The sequence below is a fragment of the Neovison vison genome, chromosome 12 (assembly GCF_020171115.1).
Source record: "Neovison vison isolate M4711 chromosome 12, ASM_NN_V1, whole genome shotgun sequence".
In the NCBI taxonomy this organism is placed as follows: Eukaryota; Metazoa; Chordata; class Mammalia; order Carnivora; family Mustelidae; genus Neogale; species Neogale vison.
In genome coordinates, this window is record NC_058102.1 from 124,600,391 (window position 1) to 124,621,878 (window position 21,488).

General features: G+C 35.1%; 1 protein-coding gene across 4 annotated transcripts in view; it reads right to left on the reverse strand.

Moving 5' to 3' along the window:
• Nucleotides 1-21,488, reverse strand: part of TRDMT1 (tRNA aspartic acid methyltransferase 1) — a 65,314-nt gene that overhangs the window by 15,956 nt on the left and 27,870 nt on the right. For 3 of the 4 annotated variants that reach the window (XM_044226476.1, XM_044226475.1, XM_044226473.1), the window contains exons 2-3: nucleotides 13,334-13,443; nucleotides 1,691-1,767 (exon numbers count right to left, since the gene is read on the reverse strand). In XM_044226476.1, coding sequence (XP_044082411.1) covers nucleotides 1,691-1,728 — 38 coding nt within the window. In that variant the 5' untranslated portion in view covers nucleotides 1,729-1,767; nucleotides 13,334-13,443. Of the gene's footprint in view, nucleotides 1-1,690; nucleotides 1,768-2,240; nucleotides 2,324-13,333; nucleotides 13,444-21,488 lie in introns of those variants that run through there. The other variant, XM_044226474.1, reaches the window with a different exon arrangement.

The window sequence follows — 21,488 nt, forward strand, 5'->3', positions numbered from 1 at the left end:
CGGTGTCTAGACTAGTAATTAGATCTTAAAAGTAAGATTCAGTGTGATCAAGAATCAAGCAGAAATGAAGACTTGGATTGGGCCTGGGTAGTAGAAACAGAGGACAGGGTTTAAGACTTGGGTACTTCCTAGCTTCATTGCCTTAGATGAGTTACTTGATATCACTGGTCAGTTCCCTCATACTTTCCAGCAGGGCCAGAATCATCTGCGGATCTGAGGCTCAGAGGGACACTTAGAGTGGACTTGAAGAGATACCTCAGAAATCTTGGGTTCATCTCACCATGTGTGTGTCCCTTTCCTCTCAGCCTTGCAATGACGGTGATATTACAGAACCAGTTACTGCTGCCATCAGCAGCTGGGGTTGGGCTGCTGGTGGTAGGGAAGACACTGGAGGCCCAGTGCAGCAGTGATGAGGCTACACAGTGCTGGGGCTACGTTCCGCTCTGTACATCCTACGTACTGCAGTTAAACAAGTCATATGCTCACATATGTTCGGAGGCAACTTTACACGGAATGCTCTCTGTATTCTCTGATGAATTCCCAATGTACTTTCAGGCACAGATACTGCCTCTCAAAGAACTCCTGTCTCCTGGTGTGTAGCAAGCCATTTTCTCCTCTATGCTCTCATGGCACTTCTAGTGTGCATTTATTATATATTATATATCACATTATGATAATTATTTCTCAGTCATTCCCTTAAACTGTAAACTCCCTGAGGACAGGAACTACAGTATCAAAAGCAATACCTGGCTTATAAGTGCACAATAATCCTTGGGGAATTAATTTCCTAGAGTTGTTCATATAAAGCAAAACTTAGATGGAAATTAAACATGAGAATATTCATTTAAATGAGAATATTCATTACATGTGATATCCCACTTAAAATCATCTTATACATTTACATAGGAACATATAAAATAACTGATAAATCCTGGCTCTGATATTTTCTAATTATATGGCCTTAAAAAGGTCACTTAATCTTTCTGTGCATCAGATTCTCACCTCTAAAATGATGATAACATTAACACCTAACCCATAAGCTCGTTAAATTAAATGACATACTCTATGTAAGACAGAGGATTGTTACTATTATTTAAAATAATTAAAAATATCTAAATGAAAGTGATTAGTCAAGATTCATCTAAGATATAATTCCCTGAAACACAGAAATAAATACTAAATAATAAAAAAATGAACTACAAAATAGCTATAAAAAGTCAGAATTAGTGTACATATGAATTCTGAGAAACATAAAATTCACAAATGCATTCTTGATTAGCTTTTAAACTTTACAGTTAAGTAATTTAGAAATTGAATATTATGAAAATTTACTTTATTAATCAGTTAAAAAGATATTCCTGAATACTCATGAGTTTGATTAATTTAAGCTAACTTAGGTCAAAAATAAATACTGTATCTTAGGTAGGTATTAAAGAGGTCCATACAGTCTCTGCCTATCTTCTATTGACCAGACTGCTTTGCTTATTTGGTAGTAATTGTTATTTCCTTTATGATTAATACTGAATTATAAAAATCAGTAGATAAAAGGAATTATTTATGAAAATTGTCAAAATTATGAAATGCAGCTAATAGTCTTCAAAGTGTCCATGCTTGAAACTATGGTATAATTTGATTTAATGAATCCCTCATAAGTACTCTTCCTCAACAGAGACATATTTATTATACATACCTGGTGAATGGTTGACAGGGAGGGCTCATTAAAATCATATTGAAAGACAATTTGTCAAGCTCTTCTAGTGTAATGCCCTAAGGAACAAACATTTGGGGGAAAAACATTTAAAAAGATTCATAGAAGAGGGAAGAAGGAAAAATGTTAACTAATTATAACTGAATATATCAGAAATTATAACCCTTAATAGTTTTATTTATAATACTCAAAAAGTTTATATAACACTTAACACTTTTCAAATTAACTTCAGTTAAACTAACTTTCCAAAGCAATCTTATGAAGGAAGTTGGAGAAGTAAATCGAAGTTATAAAAAACTAAGTGACTTCCTCCAAGACTCAGAACTGGCCAAAGCAGAGCTGGAATGTTAATTTCCTGAATCCTAAGTGTTTTTGCACCTCTGTGACACCTCAAGTCTAACACCACTGTGTTTTCTGGAGTCAAACATTGAGAACTTCATTTTATAATTAATAAATTTTTAGCATAAGGCCTAAGAAGATTTTTAACACTTCTCTAGTGATAATATTTATTTAGGAAATGTGATATACTGACCAGTCACCATCCCTTCCATGTAGGTCTCTGTTAAAATATCGCCAAATGAAAAAAGGTCCCATTTTCAGATATCCACAATGATTATACTGTTCTACGTTGTGTTTGGCCAAAAAACTTCAAAAGGTAACAGATAAGATTAATCAGTATAATCCCTACTGGGCAAAGCATTTGAAAAATATGCTATTTTGCTTCTATTTTATGTATCAGAAGATAAATACAGTATAGTGGCTCCTCCCTTATCTGTGGTTTCACCTTCCAGTTTCAGTCAAACCCAGTCAATCAGGGTCCAGAAACCAATGATCCTCCTTCTGACTTATGGTCAGGTCATCAGTAGTCTAACCCCAATGTCACAATGACTACGTTATTCACCCCACTTCACCTCATCACGTAGGCATCTTGTCACCTTACACTATCACAAGAAGGGTGAGTACAATATGGTATTTTGAGAGAGAGACTGCAATCACAGAACTGTTATAAAGTATATTGTTATAGCTGTTCTATTTTATCATTATTGTTAATCTCTTACTGTGCCTAATTTATAAATTACCTTTATCATAGGTATTTATATATAGGAAAAACATGATAGATATACAGAATGTGGTACTATGTGAGGGTTTAGGCATCCACTGGGGGTCCTGGAATGTATTCCCATGTGGATAAGGGGGTCTGCTGCACACAGAAACAAGTCATGGGTTTTCCAATTCTCATTCAACACTCTTAGTATATAAGCTTAGCCAGAAACAAGCAACCAGACTAGAATCACAACTTTCTTAATTATGACACATTTCTAAGAAGTTCAAGGACATGAATAAGGCAGGACAAGCTTTATTCTGAGTTCTGTAAAGAGTGAATTAACCTGGGGAACACATTGGTTGTCTCTACTGTATTAAAAGTTTGAATGTATGTGTCTATCATTTTTATAAATCACAGGCTTTGAAATAGTTTTAGATGTATATGTGACATAAAAACAAAATTAAATATTGAAAAGGTCCTGCAGCACCTCTGAATCCCTGGGTCCTCGGGAAAACAATGTGCAAATCATACACTGACTAGTCTGTCAGAAAACATGGGCAGAGCAGTTCAATCAGACAGCACGTCATACTCAAGTCAGAGAGCCTGTCAGCACAGGGCTATTGTGATCAGCAACTTACTGATGTCCTAACTGCATATGGTTGGATTAAAGCTACATTTTTAAAACTAAAGTAAAAATAAAACAACAATCTTTTACATCAGGAACACCCTTTGTCTAGAATCTGGAGGGAGTAAACAGAGTTACTGCCTCCAATACAGGTTGGCATAAAAAATTACAATTTTAAAGGATTCTTCAAAATAGTGATTTTTTTAAAAAAATTCAAATGATAGAGCAGGTATACAAGAAATAATTACTCAAACCATTCACAACTTTATTTAACCTGGCATTCAAAGGCATTAAATTGAAATTCAAGAAAGTAGTTATAGAGATATACAAATTATCTTTAATAAGTTGATATTTGAAACCCAATGGAAATCTATTCTTTTTCTATAACCTGGCCATACAAGTCCTAAAAACCTCTTTGCTTTCAGAGGACATAAGGTCAACTCAGTGTGGTAGCACTGTTTATCACATGTTGATGAGCAGTTTTACTGGCCTTGCTACTAGCTTTATTACTTCTTTTTGCACAAAGTCTCCTGGCTATGCTTATATTTAATTGTCATAAACATTTCAGGAAAAACTTAGTAGGTTAAAAACAACATTTGACAATTTTAATAAATTTTAGTTTATCTAAAGGGAACTAAAATTTATACAATATTCAGTCAGACTTCCAATTTTTCAAATATCTTTTATTCCCACGTGGGTCATGCAGATTTTTTTGTTACGTATTTGTCAGTGCCTGTAAGTTTCCTATCTGTACCAGAAATAGAAACTTTCTTCTATTATATTTTCTAACATGTCTTTGTTTGTATATATAGGAAGCTACTGGCTATCGTATTTTTGTAAACAACCCCCTTCTTAAATGCACTAATTGTTCCTCATACTCTTTTTAAGAATAGTATATTTTTTGTTTTCCAGGCCTATACAATTATTCTTTAGAATCCTCCTTAATATTTATATGCTATTTCTCCCACATGAGTACATTACCTAACAATCCACAACAACATTAAATAACAGTGCCGGAGGTAGACAGCCTTGTTTTGTTCATTATTTTAGTAAGAATGCTTTTAAAGTTTACCATGTAGCATGCTACTGGATTTGGAGATACATGTGCATGTTTGTGTTTAAACAGAAATATAAACACACATACACACAAAGCTAGTAAATGACATAAACATCTGCAATAGAATGCATTTGTCCTACTTTTATTAAGAGATTAAAACCAACTGGAAAAGTGCATTTTGTCAAATATTTTCTAATACAAAGTTTTGCTCTTTCCAATTATTAACATGTTGAATAATAGTAATAGAATTCCTATGTACTAAATTACTATTATACTTTCCAAAACAAAACCCATTTTAATTATGCTACATTATTCTTTTGATGTACTTCTGATTATTTGATCATATTTTACTTAGAATTACTTATGAATTTATATTCATAAGATAATGATTTTCTATTTTGTGACTCACAGTATATATCCAATAAAAACTGAGTAGATATTTCCTACCATTTCCTGCTCTATGAACTCTGATGTTATCTTGCGCATAAATACGACAATCAGATCTTTCTTGAGGACTGTGTTAATCATCACTATAAAGTAAGTTTCTATGACTCTTAAATGCTCTTGCTTTGAAATCATTCTAATACCTATTTTGAAACTGTTATCCTTTGTGACCCTTTGCCTGGTATTTGTCGGTGTTCTTAGCCACAATATGTTGTTCATTCAACAACTTCAGAAAGTAATCCACCAACATTTCAGAGCATCTACTATATATGCCAGGCACTGTGCTGAGTCTGTGACAACAATGAACCACCAGACGAGGTTTCTACGCATGTGCAGTTTATATAATAGTGACTAATAATTCCTCATTTTCTACCTAGATGAATTACAGATTTCAGTTTAATTTTACTAGTTATTTTATACCCAAGGAGTCCTGCTCCTGGTTATAACCCTCTTTGTGATTTTTCGGGCCTGACTGTGGGCAGTTACAAAGGCTTCTCCCCGCAGGCCTTGAGGAGAGCTACCCTTCACACTCCAGAGTTGGAACACGGTCAGCACATCCAGTTTCTGAGGGCCGCTGTAGTCAAGGATTCAGGCGCCCTAGCCAGCACATTCTTCATATATTTGCATGTCTAGTTCTCTTTATCTGAGACCTTGGGCAGAGGTCCGCTGCACGCAGCTCTGCCAAGTCCTCCTTATGGGAGAAGGCGGTGGAACTCTGGAAGTCACTTCTTCCCATTCTGGCTGATACTCAGCACTTTCCCTTCCTAGCCCTCCTCCTTTACAATTCCCCTCAAGGCCAGGACTGCCCCAGATGGTAAGCTGATCCCCACATCTGTACTGACACACCCGCTCTCCCCCAGTGCACTGTGGCTTGGGGAAATGGAGCAGGAGGAGGAGGCGTTTTCTCTTACTTTACAGATGTGCTTATATCACCAGAGTAAGTGATAAAGGCTTTACTCTCTCATTTTGTCTTGCATGCTTTAATTAGCTACTCTATGTTTCTCAGCTCAGACAAGCTTCTAACAGTAACATCAAATAATGTCCTAAAAACCATAGCTTCATTTATCTTTCAAACATATTTTTTGAGTCTTTCTTCTCTTATGTCAATCATATTACTATTTCTACACTGCAAAGATTCACAACATTTTTAGCCAGTTTCTAAACATAATTTCTTTCCTAACATGGTAGCTTTATTCCTGGGTTCTCAACTTGGATTCATTTCTTGCTTAGATTAAGTGAATGAGTCACTTTTTCAATACAGGCCCACGAATAGTTCATGAATCATTGTAAATTTTATTTTAGGAATTTCTTCCCTCTGTTTCTGTTAACATTTTTATTCCATTTATTTTATTGTCTTCCCCAGAGGTACTAATTATTTTTATTATAGATCGTTTTATCTCTAGTAGTTATCATTTATTTTGCAACATCAGCTCTGTACTTATTTTCCATTTTATTTTGCTTTCTTTTTCTCAAGCTCTGTCCTTCATGATTGTTTGCAGAACAGTCCATTTTACTTTTTGCTGCTCTGACATGACTTTCATTTTTATAATGGTTTTATTTTTCTCCACTTTCTTTTTTCCCTGACTACTGACACTTTTCCAGTCCAATTACGGTCTTACCATTGCTTTGTGAGCTGTGGTATGTATTTATTCGAGCTCTTGTTCTGAAGACACCATGTTTGATTTAATGCCTGAAGTTCAGGGAGGCATGCATGTGTGACGTTTTCTTCTGCTTCTTAACATAATTTTCTGTTGTATATTCTGCTTTTTGTTTACATTTCATACATTATCTTAAAAGTACAATATTAGTATAGCTTCAAACTGGTTCCTTTCTCGTTATTATTCATTTTTTAATGGAAGCCACCTGAATCGAGGAGTTTGCTGGAAGATGAGGTGAAATAGATACTTTGTGGCCACACTGTTTCTGGGAAGGACCTGCACTAGCCTTTATCGTAAGAGCACGCCTCTGTCCCTAACCCATGATCTTACATTCAGGGTAAGCAGGTAGTCTGTCGAGGTTTGATAGTACGTTCAGCCCAGTGATTTGGGCTTTTCAAATCTCTCTTCTCTTGACTTGGAATCTTCCTTGCCATTCTCTCCTTCTGGATTCCACAAGATACGTGGAGGTTTGCCTGTGATTTTGCCATCCTCATTCAGTTGTCCCATTTCCACTGCATTAGACACTATTCTTCATAGCTTTCTTTCTTATTTTGGCTTATTCTAAATCCTATTTTTATTATTGATGGCTTTCCAACCCCCTTTCCCTTCTTTTCTTATTTCTATTAGGAAAAGGGATAGAGTTTTAGAATATAACTATCTTTTTTATGCCACATTCAATCAGAAATCCCAAAGAAAACTGTTTACAAGCATATTGTAAACCCTAGAGTAGCCACAAGAAAATAAAATAGATATAAATAATAAGGTATACATAATATAATAAAATATTAATATATCAAAATATATTAATATAATTATAATAAATAAAATAATAAATTTTATTTATAATATTTATATTATAAATAAATATTATTTCTTTATAAATAATTATAAATATAATTATTAATATAATATTTAATAATAAAATATTAATATATCAAAAGGCAGAAAAAGAGGGATAAACAAAAAACAGATTGGCAAAATAGAAAACAAATAGCAAGGCAGTAGAATTAAATATAAAAATATTAATAACAAGATTAAATGTAAATGGTACAAACACTCCAATTAAAAGGTAGACACTGCCAGCCTGAATAAAAAAGCAAGACCCAACTATACATGTCCACTGTAAATTTAACTTAAATACAAAGATACAAATAGGATAAACTTTAAAAGATGGAAAAACATAAACATGTAAATGTTAATCATAAGAAAGCAGACTAGCTATACTAATATCAGGAAAAGCAGACTTCAGAACAAGAAATACTTCTTGGGGTTAAAAAAGGACATTTCAAGAAGCATTATCAACAATAGCCAAACTATGGAAAAAGCCCAAGTGCCCATCAGCTGATGAATGCATAAGAAGATCACACACAAACACACAAACACACACACAATGGAATATTACTCAGCCAAGAAGAATGTAATCTTGCCATTTGCAACGATGTGGATGGAGCTAGAGTGTATTATATTAAGTGAAATAAGTCAATCAGAGAAAGATAAATAACATATGATTTCCCTCATATGGAGAATTTAAGAAAACTAAACAGATGAATGTATGGGAGGGAGGAAAAAGAGAGAGAGGACAACAAACCATAAAACACTCTTAATGACAGAGAACAAACTGAGGGTTGATGAAGGGAGGTGATCAGGAAATGGGCTAGATGGGTGATGGGTATTAAGGAGGGCACTTGTTATGATGAGCGGTGGGTGTTGTGATGAACCACTGAATTCTACTTCTGACACCGATATTGCAATGTATATTAACTAATTAGAATTTAAATAAAATCTGGAAAAAAGGGGACATTTCATAATGATAAAGGGGTCATTCAATTAAAAAAATTATAAAGTATAAACAATAAGAGCTTCAAGATAAAATGAAGCAAAAACTGACAGTTCTGAAAGAAAAGGCACATTCACAGCTATGGTGGGAAATTATAGCACCCTTCTCTCAGCAACTGATAGAAAAAATCAGTAAGGATACAGAAAAATTGAACAACATTATCAACCAACTTGACCTAACTGACCTTTACAGAGCATTCTATCCCACAAAAAAAAAAAAAAAAAAAAAAAAAAAAGAATATATTCTTTTCAATACCATATAGAACATTCACTAGATAAATTGAATTCTGGGCCATAACACAAGTTTCAACAATTTAAAATAACTGAAATTATACAAAGTATGACCAAAATAAAACAGAAATAAGAAATCAATAACAGAAATAACAGAAAGATACCTGGAAAATATTATGACTATTTGGAAATTTAAATCCATACTTATAAATAACACATGGGCTAAAGAAAAAATCAGAAGGGAAATTGGAAAATATTTTGAACTATAGAAAATCAATAAAGCATATGAAAATTTGTGGAATGTATCCAAAATTTAGGAAAATTTATAGCATTATATATTTATATAAAAAGGAAAACAAGCAAGTCAGTCATCTAAAGTCCCACTGTAAGAAGTATTTAAAAAATAAATTAACTGCAAAGTAAGTAGAAAGAAATAATAAAGATGAGCAGAATTTAGTGAAACAGTAAACAAAAGGACAATAGATAGTACCAATTGCATCCAAAGTTATTTACTTGAAAAGGCCAATAAAATTGGTAAGCTTCCAGCTTCACTGACATTTTATAAATTACTAACATCAGGAATGACCTATAGTATGCCAACAAAGAGTTCACATATAGAAAAAGGGTATAAGGAAATATGAAAAAATCCAGTGAGTACACCTGACAAATCAGATAAAATGGATAATTTCTTCAAAGATCACAAATTTCTAAAATGAAATAAAAATATAAATAGGAAGATTCACTAGCCTTATAGCAATTAAATAATTAAATTCATAGTTAAAACCTTCTCATAAAGAAAACTTCAGGCCAGATGACTTCATTAACTAAATTCCATCAAACATTCATAAAGGAACTAATACTTGTTTTTCAAACTCTTCCAAAAAATACAAGTCTAAAACAACTCTAATACTGAAACCATACTGAAACATTGAGTAGCCATAACAAATCACCTATGAAGCTAAACGTAAAATACTTAACAAAATATTAGCAAACTGAAACCGGCATTACCTAAAATAGGTGACAGATAATGACCAAGTAGGATTTATCCCAGGAATGTGATACTGACTTAACATTCAAAAAGAGAAATTAATACAATCACCATATTAAGAGAACAAAGGGGCAAATGATATAATCATGTCAAAAGATGTGATACAGACAGCATCTGACAAAATTCAAAACCCATTCATTATAAAAATTCTCAGAAAATGTAATAAAAGGACATTTCTTCAACTTGGTAAAATACATCTATAAAAAATCTACAACTAACATCATCCCAAATGGTAAATGACTGAATGCTCTGCCTCTAGGTTCTGAAAGAAGGCAAGGATATCCAATATAATCCTATTTAATCAACACTGTACAGAAGGTCCTAGACAATGCAATAAGACAAGAAAAAAAAGTCACGCTGATTGGAAGGGAAAAGTAAAACTCTTATTCTCAGACAATATGATTGTGTATGTAGAAAAAAATCCCCAAAAAAGCAAAGCTATCAGAGTAAGTCAATATAACAAAGCCACAAGATACAAGGTCAAGGTTGATAAACAAAAATAAGTGTATTCCTATACGTTAGCAATAGGAAATCGTTGTAAAATAGTGGTATTTTAAAAATATCATTTACAGGGGCACCTGGGTGGCTCAGGGGGTTAAAGCCTCTGCCTTCAGCTCAGGTCATGATCCCAGGGTCCTGGGATCGAGCCCCGCATCGGGCTCTCTGTTCAGCGGGAAGCCTGCTTCCTCCTCTCTCTCTCTGCCTGCCTCTCTGCCTACTTGTGATCTCTGTCTGTCAAATAAATAAATAAAATCTTTAAAAAAAAAATACCATTTATAATAGCATCAAAACCCACAAATATTTAGGGATAAATTAATTAACATAGTGCAAGATTAGTATAATAAATATTACAAAATAGTGCTCTTATAAATTAAAGAATACCTAAATAATTGAAGAGAAATACTATGTTCATGGCCCGGAAGACACCATTTTATTAAGATACCAATTCTTCTAAAACCAATCAGTGCAATTCCAATCAAAATAGATACATTTTTTAGAAATTGGCAAGGTTATTCTGAAATTTACATTGAAATGTAAATGACAAGGCAGCCAAAATAATCTTGAAAGAATAAACAATAGCAATTTGAGAACTTATGCTACCTGAATTCAATACATATTATAAAGCTATAATAATTAAAATAATGTGCTACTGGTATAAGGAAAAACATATACATACTACTGAAGAGAGGGTCCAGAAACAGACACACATTTATGACCTAATTTTTTTTATAAAGGTGTCAAGAAAATTGATGAAAGGAGAGTCATTTCAGAAAATGATAAAAGAAAAGAAAAAGAAAGAAAGAAAGAAAGAAAATGGTGCCAAGATAATGTTATATGCACTTGGAAAAAAAATGACTTACTTCAAAATACACACACAAAATAATTTTAAATGGGTCATAAACCTAAATGGAAAAGCTAAAACTATAAAATTTCTGGAAGAAATGAGGGGAAGATGGGGTAAACAAAAAAAATTTAGAACACTCAGAAATGTGATCAAAAAACAAAGAAAGATTTCATTTCCTCTGCATTTTGAGGAAAGGAAAAGTGAAGGAAATGAAAGGACAAATTACTAAACTGGAGAAAATCTTTGTTATACAGATTTCTGACAGACAACTTGAATCCAGAACACTTAACTCTTACAATGAAATGATGATATTACAACTCTTACAATGAAATGATGATATTACAAACACACCAAATAATAAAAATTGGGCCAGAGATTTCATTACAGAAGAAAACACAGAAATAGCCAATAAGCACAGGAAAAGATATAAAATGTTATTAGCCATCGGGGAAATGCAAATTAAAATCATCATACACACAAGAATCCCAATAGCACAATAGGCTCACTAGAATGGCTAACATTTTTAAAAAATATTTTATTTATTTATTTGACGGAGAGTACAAGTAGGCAGAGAGGCAGGCAGAGAGAGAGGAGGAGGCAGGCTCCCTGCTGAGCAGAGAGCCTGATGCTGCACTTAATCCCAGGACCCTGAGATCATGACCTGAGCTGAAGGCAGAGGCTTAACCCACTGAGCCACCCAGGTGCCCTAGAATGGCTAACATTTTAAAAATTAACCTTGATATATATCAAGTGCTTGTAAGGATGTGAAACAACTGAAACACTTAAGCATTGATTATGGGAATGTGAAATGGTACAAACATGCTGGTAAATAGCATTTTCTCATAAAATTAAAGAAACCTACTATAGGACCCAGCAATTCCAATTCTAGGTATTCACCTCCAAGAAATGAAAACAAAGGTCCACACAAAAACCTGTACATGAATGTTCACAGCAACATTTTTATATAGCCAAAAACTGTAAATAACCTAAAAGTCAAACATCATATGAATGGATGTATACACTATAGTACGTAATATTCCACTGTATAGAATATTACTCAGCAATAATAACAAAAACACAGACTACTTACTGATGTGAATTTTAAAAAAACAAGCTAAATAAAAAAGTTACACCCAGAAAAACTGCACTCGTGATTTTATTTGTGATATACTGGAAATGGAAAATTTAATCTGGAATGACAGAAAGCAGTCATTGCCTGGGGTTGGGACACTGAGAAACACTATAGAGGATGAATGTTCTGAGTCTTGATTGTGGTGGTTACACCCTTGAATATATTAGTCAAAACTCAACTACACACAAATGAGTGAAGTTTACTGTATATAAATTATAGCTTCATGAGAAGTCTGTTATAAAATTTTTCCACAAGAAAATGGGAGAAAAACACAACTTCATATTATTTTTAAAATAATGTACATCAGTGTTAATACTTCTGCAGAGTTGATCAATGTACTCTGAACCATTAATTTTGATGGGCTTGCTAAAATAAGTAGTATTCAGGGGCACCTGGGTGGCTCAGTGGGTTAAACTTCTGCCTTCAACTCAGGTCATGAACCCAGGGTCCTGGGATGCAGCCCCGCATCAGGCTCTCTGCTTAGCAGGGAGCCTGCTTCCTCCTCTCTCTCTCTCTCTCTCTGCCTGACTCTCTGCCTACCTGTGATCTCTGTCTGTCAAATAAATAAATAATTAATCTTTAAAAAAAAATATTTTAAAATAAGTAGCATTCAATAAGTAATAGCCAGTGACTGTCTGCCTCTCTTGTTTTTATTCCTGTTATGTATATATATTGCATGACTATTGCTTGAAAGTAAAGAATTCAACAAAGTTTAATATCATTAAGGAACCATGCATTTAGAAGTCAGGCATATTCTTTTTTTTTTTTTTTTTTTTTTTAAGATTTATTTTATTTATTTATTTGACAGACAGAGATCAGAAGTTGGCGAGAGGCAGGCAGAGAGAGAGGAGGAAGCAGGCTTCCCACAGAGCAGAGAGCCCGATGCGGGGCTCGATCCCAGGACCCTGGGATCATGACCCGAGCCGAAGGCAGCGGCTTAATCCACTGATTTCAATCCTTTCTCTCAGAGAAAACCTCTCTCATTCACACTCTCTCAAACTGAAAACTAAAAATAAATAAGGGCAAAAAAGAGCATGCCATCTTCTCAGAGAATATAAAATGTTGATTCCCTTCTCCTAAACTTTTTCATTTATATATATGACTTACCCTCCAATGAAGACACCAGAAACCAGTATCTTACAGTGTTTTTCAATCACACTTTCCTTGCCATATATTTATTAAAACAATAAGTAACAGTACTTACTTCGATTGTCTTGGCCAGTAACTGTGTGTGAGGAAAATTGTACTTGTATACTTCGTTAGCAACAGTGTTTACATCAATGGCAGCCACCACTTGTGCAGGTATACAGCTTTCTGCAATAATAAATGGATTATCTTAAGATGTAACATCCTTAGTACCAACTTGGTCATTTTACAGAGAAGTCAAACTCCAAAATTTTGGAGTACACGTCCTCACTTCCTCAATGGTCTCGCTAGATCTCAGATTTCTAATGGACAACCAGGCCAGGGAGTTAGGTATGAAGTGGAATATTTGCAACTTCTGGTTCATCTCTCCAAATAGATTTCTAAAGCTATAAATAAGATCTAAATATCTTAGTCATTACCTCTTACATTTGTCTTCCTCACTCCATTAAGATATACACTTAATGAGTAAAATAGAAAATTTTCCTAAGTTAAAACAAACCAAAAATAGAAAAGGGAAGTATATTTTTAAAAACCATTATCAGTTGGAACTCTATATAAATAAATTACCTACTGTTTGCACCTCACCTTTTATAATACAAAGCTGCTTCCAATATCACTAAAAATGCTTTTATGTAAGTTTTGGAAGTTTTTTAAACAACAGTTTTATTAGGGTAACCACAGTTTTATGGGATTCACATACCATAAAATCCAACTATTTAAGATTTAGGTAAGTTTTAACTACATTGAGCAATTAATTGGTGTCCAAATATAAAAAATACATAGACTAAAAATTAAAAATCTAACAGATCAGGACAGAATGTGAAAAGAGTAATGGAAACAATTTCAAGACCATGCCTTCACTGCCCTTCCCTCTCGCTGTTAAAAATAATAATTTCGGGGTGCTTGGGTGGCTCCATGGGTTAAGCCTCCGACTATTGATTTCTGCTCAGTTCATGATCTGGGTTATGAGAACAAGCCTCATGTTGGGCTCTGCACTGGGCATGGAGTCTGCTTAAGATTCTCTTTCCTCCTCTCTCTCTCTCTCCCACTCCCCCACTCTTTCTCTCTTAAAAAAAAAATAATAATTTTCAAAGTGATGTCAAAGAGTTTTATGGCAGTCAAAACATGAACTATGTTGGGGCGCCTGGGTGGCTCAGTGGGTTAAGCCGCTGCCTTCGGCTCAGGTCATGATCTCAGGGTCCTGGGATCGAGTCCCACATCGGGCTCTCTGCTCCGCAGGGAGCCTGCTTCCTCCTCTCTCTCTCTGCATGCCTCTCTGCCTACTTGTGATCTTTCTCTGTCAAATAAATAAATAAAATCTTTAAAAAAAAAAAAAAACATGAACTATGTAAACATGCATAGCTGCTATTACATTTTGCAATTACCACCCCCTTGAACTTCTTACCCAAACACATACATAAGAAATGATGTATTTCCCTGCCTCAAATCAGGAGAAGATGTGAAGTTTTAAAAATAAAAGTATTTGAGACTTCTTAGGAAAACCACCAGAAAAAAAATTACAAAACTGCACAGTACCTCAAAATAGCTATTTCTTTAATAACCATTTGCTGTTAAGAGTTAGCATAGGTAGACCAAATATCAAAAAATGACCTTAGATGTGAGGAGCTAGGGCTCTGGTAGCCGGCATCAAAAACGAAACTCAGTTTTCAAAAGATGGGTAAACAGGAAAGTTCACAGACACTCAGAAAATAATCACAACCATGTATTGAGGCCTAAAAGAGATGATGTCCAAGACAAAACAAGGGCATAAGTATCTCTAAGTATTTGCTGAATGTGTACTAGGCTCAAGACACTCAGCTAGGACCAGTTAGTTATCTCCTAGTACTCTGCTGCCTTGTATGTAGGTCACTGGAAACTCTGAGGTCCAGTTGGTAATACCATAGGGTAGCTGCCTCCAAATGAGTTTAGAAATCAGTAACTAGTTATTTGCCTTAGTATAAAACTATAAATAATATATTTGTCAAAGGCATCAGAGAAATCTTGAAACATAAATCAAGAAGGCTTTTAAACAAATTAAAAATCCGTATATAAGGATTATTTTGCAAAATCACAAACCTGTTATAATTTAGATCAAGAATTAAGTTACTTCTAAGCATTGTAAGAGAATTCAGAATTACATAAACGTCACTGAATTATTTTATTTTTCTGTTAAATATGATTATCTTGTTATTAACATGATGAAGACTGCTTGCATTTCCATGACATATTCTGCAATCTGGGATTGCCTGGAGTTGGTTAATACAACTTTTCTCTTTTTTCAGGCTGGCTGACAGTACACAGTGATATGCCGAATCTGTACCACAATCAATAATTAATTTTATTTTCTTGTATTGTGTGCCTGAAAGACATAAAAACTTACAAAAGCAACTGCCAAATGAATGTTTTATGTGGCTATCCAAGAGCCGATGAACCAAAAATTTTTTCTTGGAAAACAACAGATTTTAAAAGTCAGTAAGTAAAAACCCTGTTGTTTATGCATTATTTTAGATTATTATAAAATCAGGATCCAAGGCATGCCCTAAAAAGTTATTTCCACAGTGAGAAATGAATGTACTAAGATATTGCTAACAATGATTCAACTTGTCTTTTTTTTTTAAAGATTTATTTATTTATTTATTTGACAGAGAGAGATTACAAGTAGGCAGAGAGGCAGGCAGAGAGGCAGGCAGAGAGAGAGGAGGAAGCAGGCTCCCTGCTGAGCAGAGAGCCCCATGCGGGACTCGATCCCAGGACCCTGAGATCACGACCTGAGCCGAAGGCAGCGGCCTAACCCACTGAGCCACCCAGGCGCCCCTCAACTTGTCTTTTTAAAACAGAATTGTACTGGTATATGGATGTGCTTCTAAGGAAAAAGTTAGATTTATAAATAACCATTTTAAAAAGCAAACCTGGTTGTATGTAAGTGACAAATCACCAAATTCTACTCCAGGAACCAATATTGCTCTATACGTTAACTGACTAAAATTTAAATTAAATGAATAAATAAATAAGCAAAACTGTCAATTCTATTGAAATCTGAAAATTGAGATCCAAAGAGAAGTTGTCTTGCCATTTTCTACTGTGTACTTCAGATCTATAGTCTCCAATAATCTTCATCAAACCACATGCACGTATTTTTTAAATGTTTAACTAAAACTATCAAAGTGAATATAACTCAGTAGAACTTTACATAAGTGAGCTCTATTACTTAAATCACGCAGCAGACGTAAATCTTGCAGGGAAGAAAGAATTGGGAAAAGGGAACCCATCCGGGTATTTTAGTAGTGTGGAGGGTAGGAGTGTGTTTTCAGCACTGTGATCTACTGTTCGACCTGGATATTATTCGTGATATTTCAGTTATTACTCTGATGGCATATTTATCAACAGAAAGCATGGGAATAAGAGGTAAGACATTCTAGTTAAAGAAATGCATATAGATGATGTTAAAAGATTGTCAGATTGGATCTATAAGGAAAGGACAAAGGGTATCATGCTCCTCTTCACAAGAGGACAGAATTTGAAAAGGCAGGTTTAGTTATACCAAGAGAGACCTTCTAGGGAGATGTAAGGAATGTCACTGACAATACATGGGTAATTCCTGCTCTCATGAATGTCTCTCACTGAAGTAGGCAAGAACTGAACACACGTACGCTATATTTGAGTAGCAATAATTTTCCTTCTTTTCCTGATCACTCTTTCTGGAAAAGTTGTAGGGAAGAACCTCTGGTTGGTAGTAGTGATGAAAGGGTGCAAGTTTATACTCTACCTGCCTTTCCTAACCAAATAAATCAGAAAGCTTAAGGGTGCATAGTTATTAAGGTGGGGAAAAATTCAATTTTTAAAAATGTAAATAAAAAATTAACCAATCCATTTTGAAATAAGGAAAGCAGCCTATTTTTTCCCTTTATTACTTATTTTCTGATTGTGTCTCGAATAGGTGAGTAATTACTTGAATGAGCTCATTATGATCACACCTGAGGCACTTAATCAGGTATGTTAACACTGACATCTAGTTGTGAAATGGAAGATCAGTGGAACATATCCCATGTCTGTTTCCTTTCATTCAAAGTGACAGCATTAAGAATAAAAGTACTAAGCAAAAACATCTGAAAGGATTCTGATTTTAATATGATTGCAAAATGTTTTATCCCTATTGGCAAAGTGTATTTCTTGTTTCTTTTTAAAGATTCTTGCTTTTCAAAACTTGCAAATAAATTATTTCTATGAATTAAATAAAATGTAAAATAAGTTTCAATTTTTTTTTACAAAATTCATCCAATTTCTTTGGAAATCTCTTTAGAAGTTTAGCTAACAGTACAACAAAAAACTTACTCTGGGTCAAGACATACGCTAGATCATTGTTACTAAGATCTAACTAAATACAACAGCCCATCAACCAGAGAGTGGACAAGGACTGCTTGAGATCTACATACAGACCAGAGCTGGGAAAGTGGCACAAGAGAAAAAGGGACCAAATTAATGTTTAAAAAGGAGCACAGTGAATTTACAGGGAAAGGAAAATAAAGATGATACGCCGGATAATACCATGCAATTTGGAGAAGAGGAGGACCTTGAGAAAGAACAAAGGTATAAGAGGAAGAACATGATAGTTTGTGCTTTCTGGCCTTTTTACTATTGATTTGTTTCTTCTGTTGGTTTCAACTATTGAAAAATAAACGTAATAGCTGGCACTCGAATGACCATGTTAGCCCAGGAAGAGAAGGGCCATGTTACAGAGCTGGTGAAGCAAAGAATTAGAAGGAGTTGAGGTCCTGAAGGATTTCAGAGTCACTGTAGCAGCCCTGAATTACTTTATCTAAACTCTCTCTCTCTCTCTTTTTTTTTTTTAAAGATTATTTATTTATTTGAAAGAGAGAGAAGAGAAGGAAGGAGAGACTCCCCACTGAGCACAGATTCCCTGACCATCTCACAACCCTGCGATCATGACCTGAACCAAAATCAAGAGTCAGATGCTTAACCGATTGAGCCACCCAGGTGCCCCTAGGCTTACTTTATGTGAGAAAAAAATCAAACTTCTACCTCCTTTTAGTCACTATTATTTTGGATGTCTCTGTTACTGACAGTTGAACCTAATGCTAACAGATGGCATGAACCTAATCCTAACAGTTCCTCGATTGTTTAAGATGCTGTGTGTGTGTGTGTGTGTGTGTGTGTGTCTGTGTGTGTCTGTGTCTGTGTGTATGTTTGTGGTGAGAAGAGAACTTTAGGTTCAATTCCTGTTTAGACCGAATCAATATAATTCAAAAAAACATTTATTGAGTAATTGTGCCAAGCATTTTGCTAGACCCACAGGGATGGATATATAAAGTTTCTATTGATGGAGGTCAGGGGAGTTTTAAAATTAAAGCAACACTGTTTTTCTCTGAGGTACAAGAATTCCTCTTTTAATATAAAAGATGATTTCTCCCCAGATTTTCCTTATAAAGTGAATTTCTACCAACCAAATACTTTCTCTGTTATTTTTAAATTTTTATTATTGAAGTATAGTTGACATACAATATTAACTTCAGAAGTATAACACAGTGATTCAACAACTCTATAAATCACTCAGTGCTCACCATGGTAAGTGTCATCACCATTTGTCACCACATAAAGTTATTTCATCATTATTTCTTAAAAGTCACATCTATGTTACTCTGAGGAGAAAACCTCTGGAGCCTTGATTTACGAGAAAATAATAAATTTAGAAAACTAAGCAAAATCATATATCCAATAACTCAAAAATCTTATATGAACAATATTAATAAGAATACCAGTACTAATAACACCACCATGATATACTCAAAATCTCAAAAGCAAAACCGCTGAAACTCTGGAACAATGATAATAAGCCTCAGGTATTTCCTAACCCCAGTAATCTCTTGCTAAATACTTTCGCCAGGGCAAAACCTCCTCAGATGATTTATCATAACATTGATTAGAAGGTGATATGAAGCTACCGTTAAGGAAGCTCCGGTTTCACCAACTTGCATTCCCACCAACAGTGTAAGAGGGTTCCCCTTTCTCCACATCCTCTCCAACACATGTTGTTTCCTGTTTTGTTAATTTTGGCCATTCTAACTGGTGTAAGGTGATATCTCAATGTGGTTTTAATTTGAATCTCCCTGAGGGCTAATGATGATGAGCATTTTTTCATGTGTCTGATAGCCATTTGTATTTCTTGATTGGAGAAGTGTCTGTTGGTGCAGCCTCTTTGGAGAACAGTGTGGAGATTCCTCAAGAAATTAAAAATAGAGCTTCCCTACGACCCTGCAATTGCACTCCTGGGTATTTACCCCAAAGACACAGATGTCGTGAAAAGAAGGGCCATCTGTACCCCAATGTTTATAGCAGCAATGGCCACGGTCGCCAAACTATGGAAAGAACCAAGATGCCCTTCAACGGATGAATGGATAAGGAAGATGTGGTCCATATACACTATGGAGTATTATGCCTCCATCAGAAAGGACGAATATCCAACTTTTGTAGCAACATGGACGGGACTGGAAGAGATTATGCTGAGTGAAATCAGTCAAGCAGAGAGAGTCAATTATCATATGGTTTCACTCATTTGTGGAGCATAACCAATAGCATGGAGGACAAGGGGCATTAGAGAGGAGTAGGGAATTTGGGTAAATTGGAAGGGGAAGTGAACCATGAGAGACTATGGACTCTGAAAAACAGTCTGAGGGGTTTGAAGTGGCGGGGGGGTGGGAGGTTGGGGTACCAGGTGGTGGGTATTATAGAGGGCACAGCTTGCATGGAGCACTGGGTGTGGTGAAAAAATAATGAATACTGTTTTTCTGAAAATAAATAAATTGGGGAAAGAAAGAAAAAAAAAAAGAGAGAGAGAGAGTGTGGTGGGGGGAGGAGGGGCAAAGGGAGAGGGAGAAAGAGGATCTTTTTAAAAAAGATTTTATTTATTTATTTTAGAGGGAGAGAGAGAGAGAATCTCAAGCAGACTCCACACTGAGTATGGAGCCTGATGTGAGGCTCAATCCCATGACCCCAGGATCATGACCTGAGCTCTCAATTCCACAATGCTGAGATCAAGACCTGAGCTGAAATCAAGAGTTGGACACTCAACCAACTGAGTCATTCAGTTGCCCTGAGAAAGAGGATCTTTAAAAAGGCTCCATGCCCAGCACAGAGCCTGATGTGGGGCTTGATACTATGACCCTGAGACATGATCCAAGCAGAAATCAAGAGTTGTCTGCTCAATGGCCATGGTCGCCAAACTATGGAAAGAACCAAGATGCCCTTCAACGGATGAATGGATAAGGAAGATGTGGTCCATATACACTATGGAGTATTATGCCTCCATCAGAAAGGATGAATACCCAACTTTTGTAGCAACAGGGACGGGACTGGAAGAGATTATGCTGAGTGAAATAAGTCAAGCAGAGAGAGTCAATTATCATATGGTTTCACTTATTTGTGGAGCATAACAAATAGCATGGAGGACATGGGGAGCTAGAGAGGAGAAGGGAGTTGGGGGAAATTGGAAGGGGAGGTGAATCATGAGAGACTATGGACTCTGAAAAACAATCTGAGGGGTGGGGGGTGGGAGGTTGGGGTACCAGGTGGTGGGTATTATAGAGGGCACGGCTTGCATGGAGCACTGGGTGTGGTGCAAAAATAATGAATACTGTTATGCTGAAAATAAATAAAAAATAAATTAAAAAATAACAAAAAAAAAAAAAAAAAAGGAAGCTCCGGTTTTCCTTTGGAATGATGGCTGGAGTGTTACCCGATAGCCTCAGTGGTTCCTGACATAAAACAAGTGTCAAACTACAAATATTGATAATGATTACCAAAGAAAAGACAAACCCTAACTTCTCAGGTTTTCATGCAAGATCTTCTAATGATTACTAAGTGTTCATAAGTCCCTTTTATAAAAAGTGCTTGGTATTTTTAAGTGATTTATTGTCCTAAGATAAAGAAATGTTTCCTTCATCAAGTTTTGGTAGGTTTTAAGATTGGAAAGTGATATTAGATTGCTTATATTTTGTTTGAAAGAAAGATAAACCTTCATTTATTTTTGTTTCTTATAGAAAAGTCTGTATTTTAGAACCTTATCAAGAGAGATGGTCAGTGTTCCATAGACATACTATTTATAAGCTACACATATCAAGGATACAAGTTAGTGGCTACTACACAACCTTCTTGATGTGGGAGAGTCTATATAAAGGGGAGAGTCTATATAAAAATGC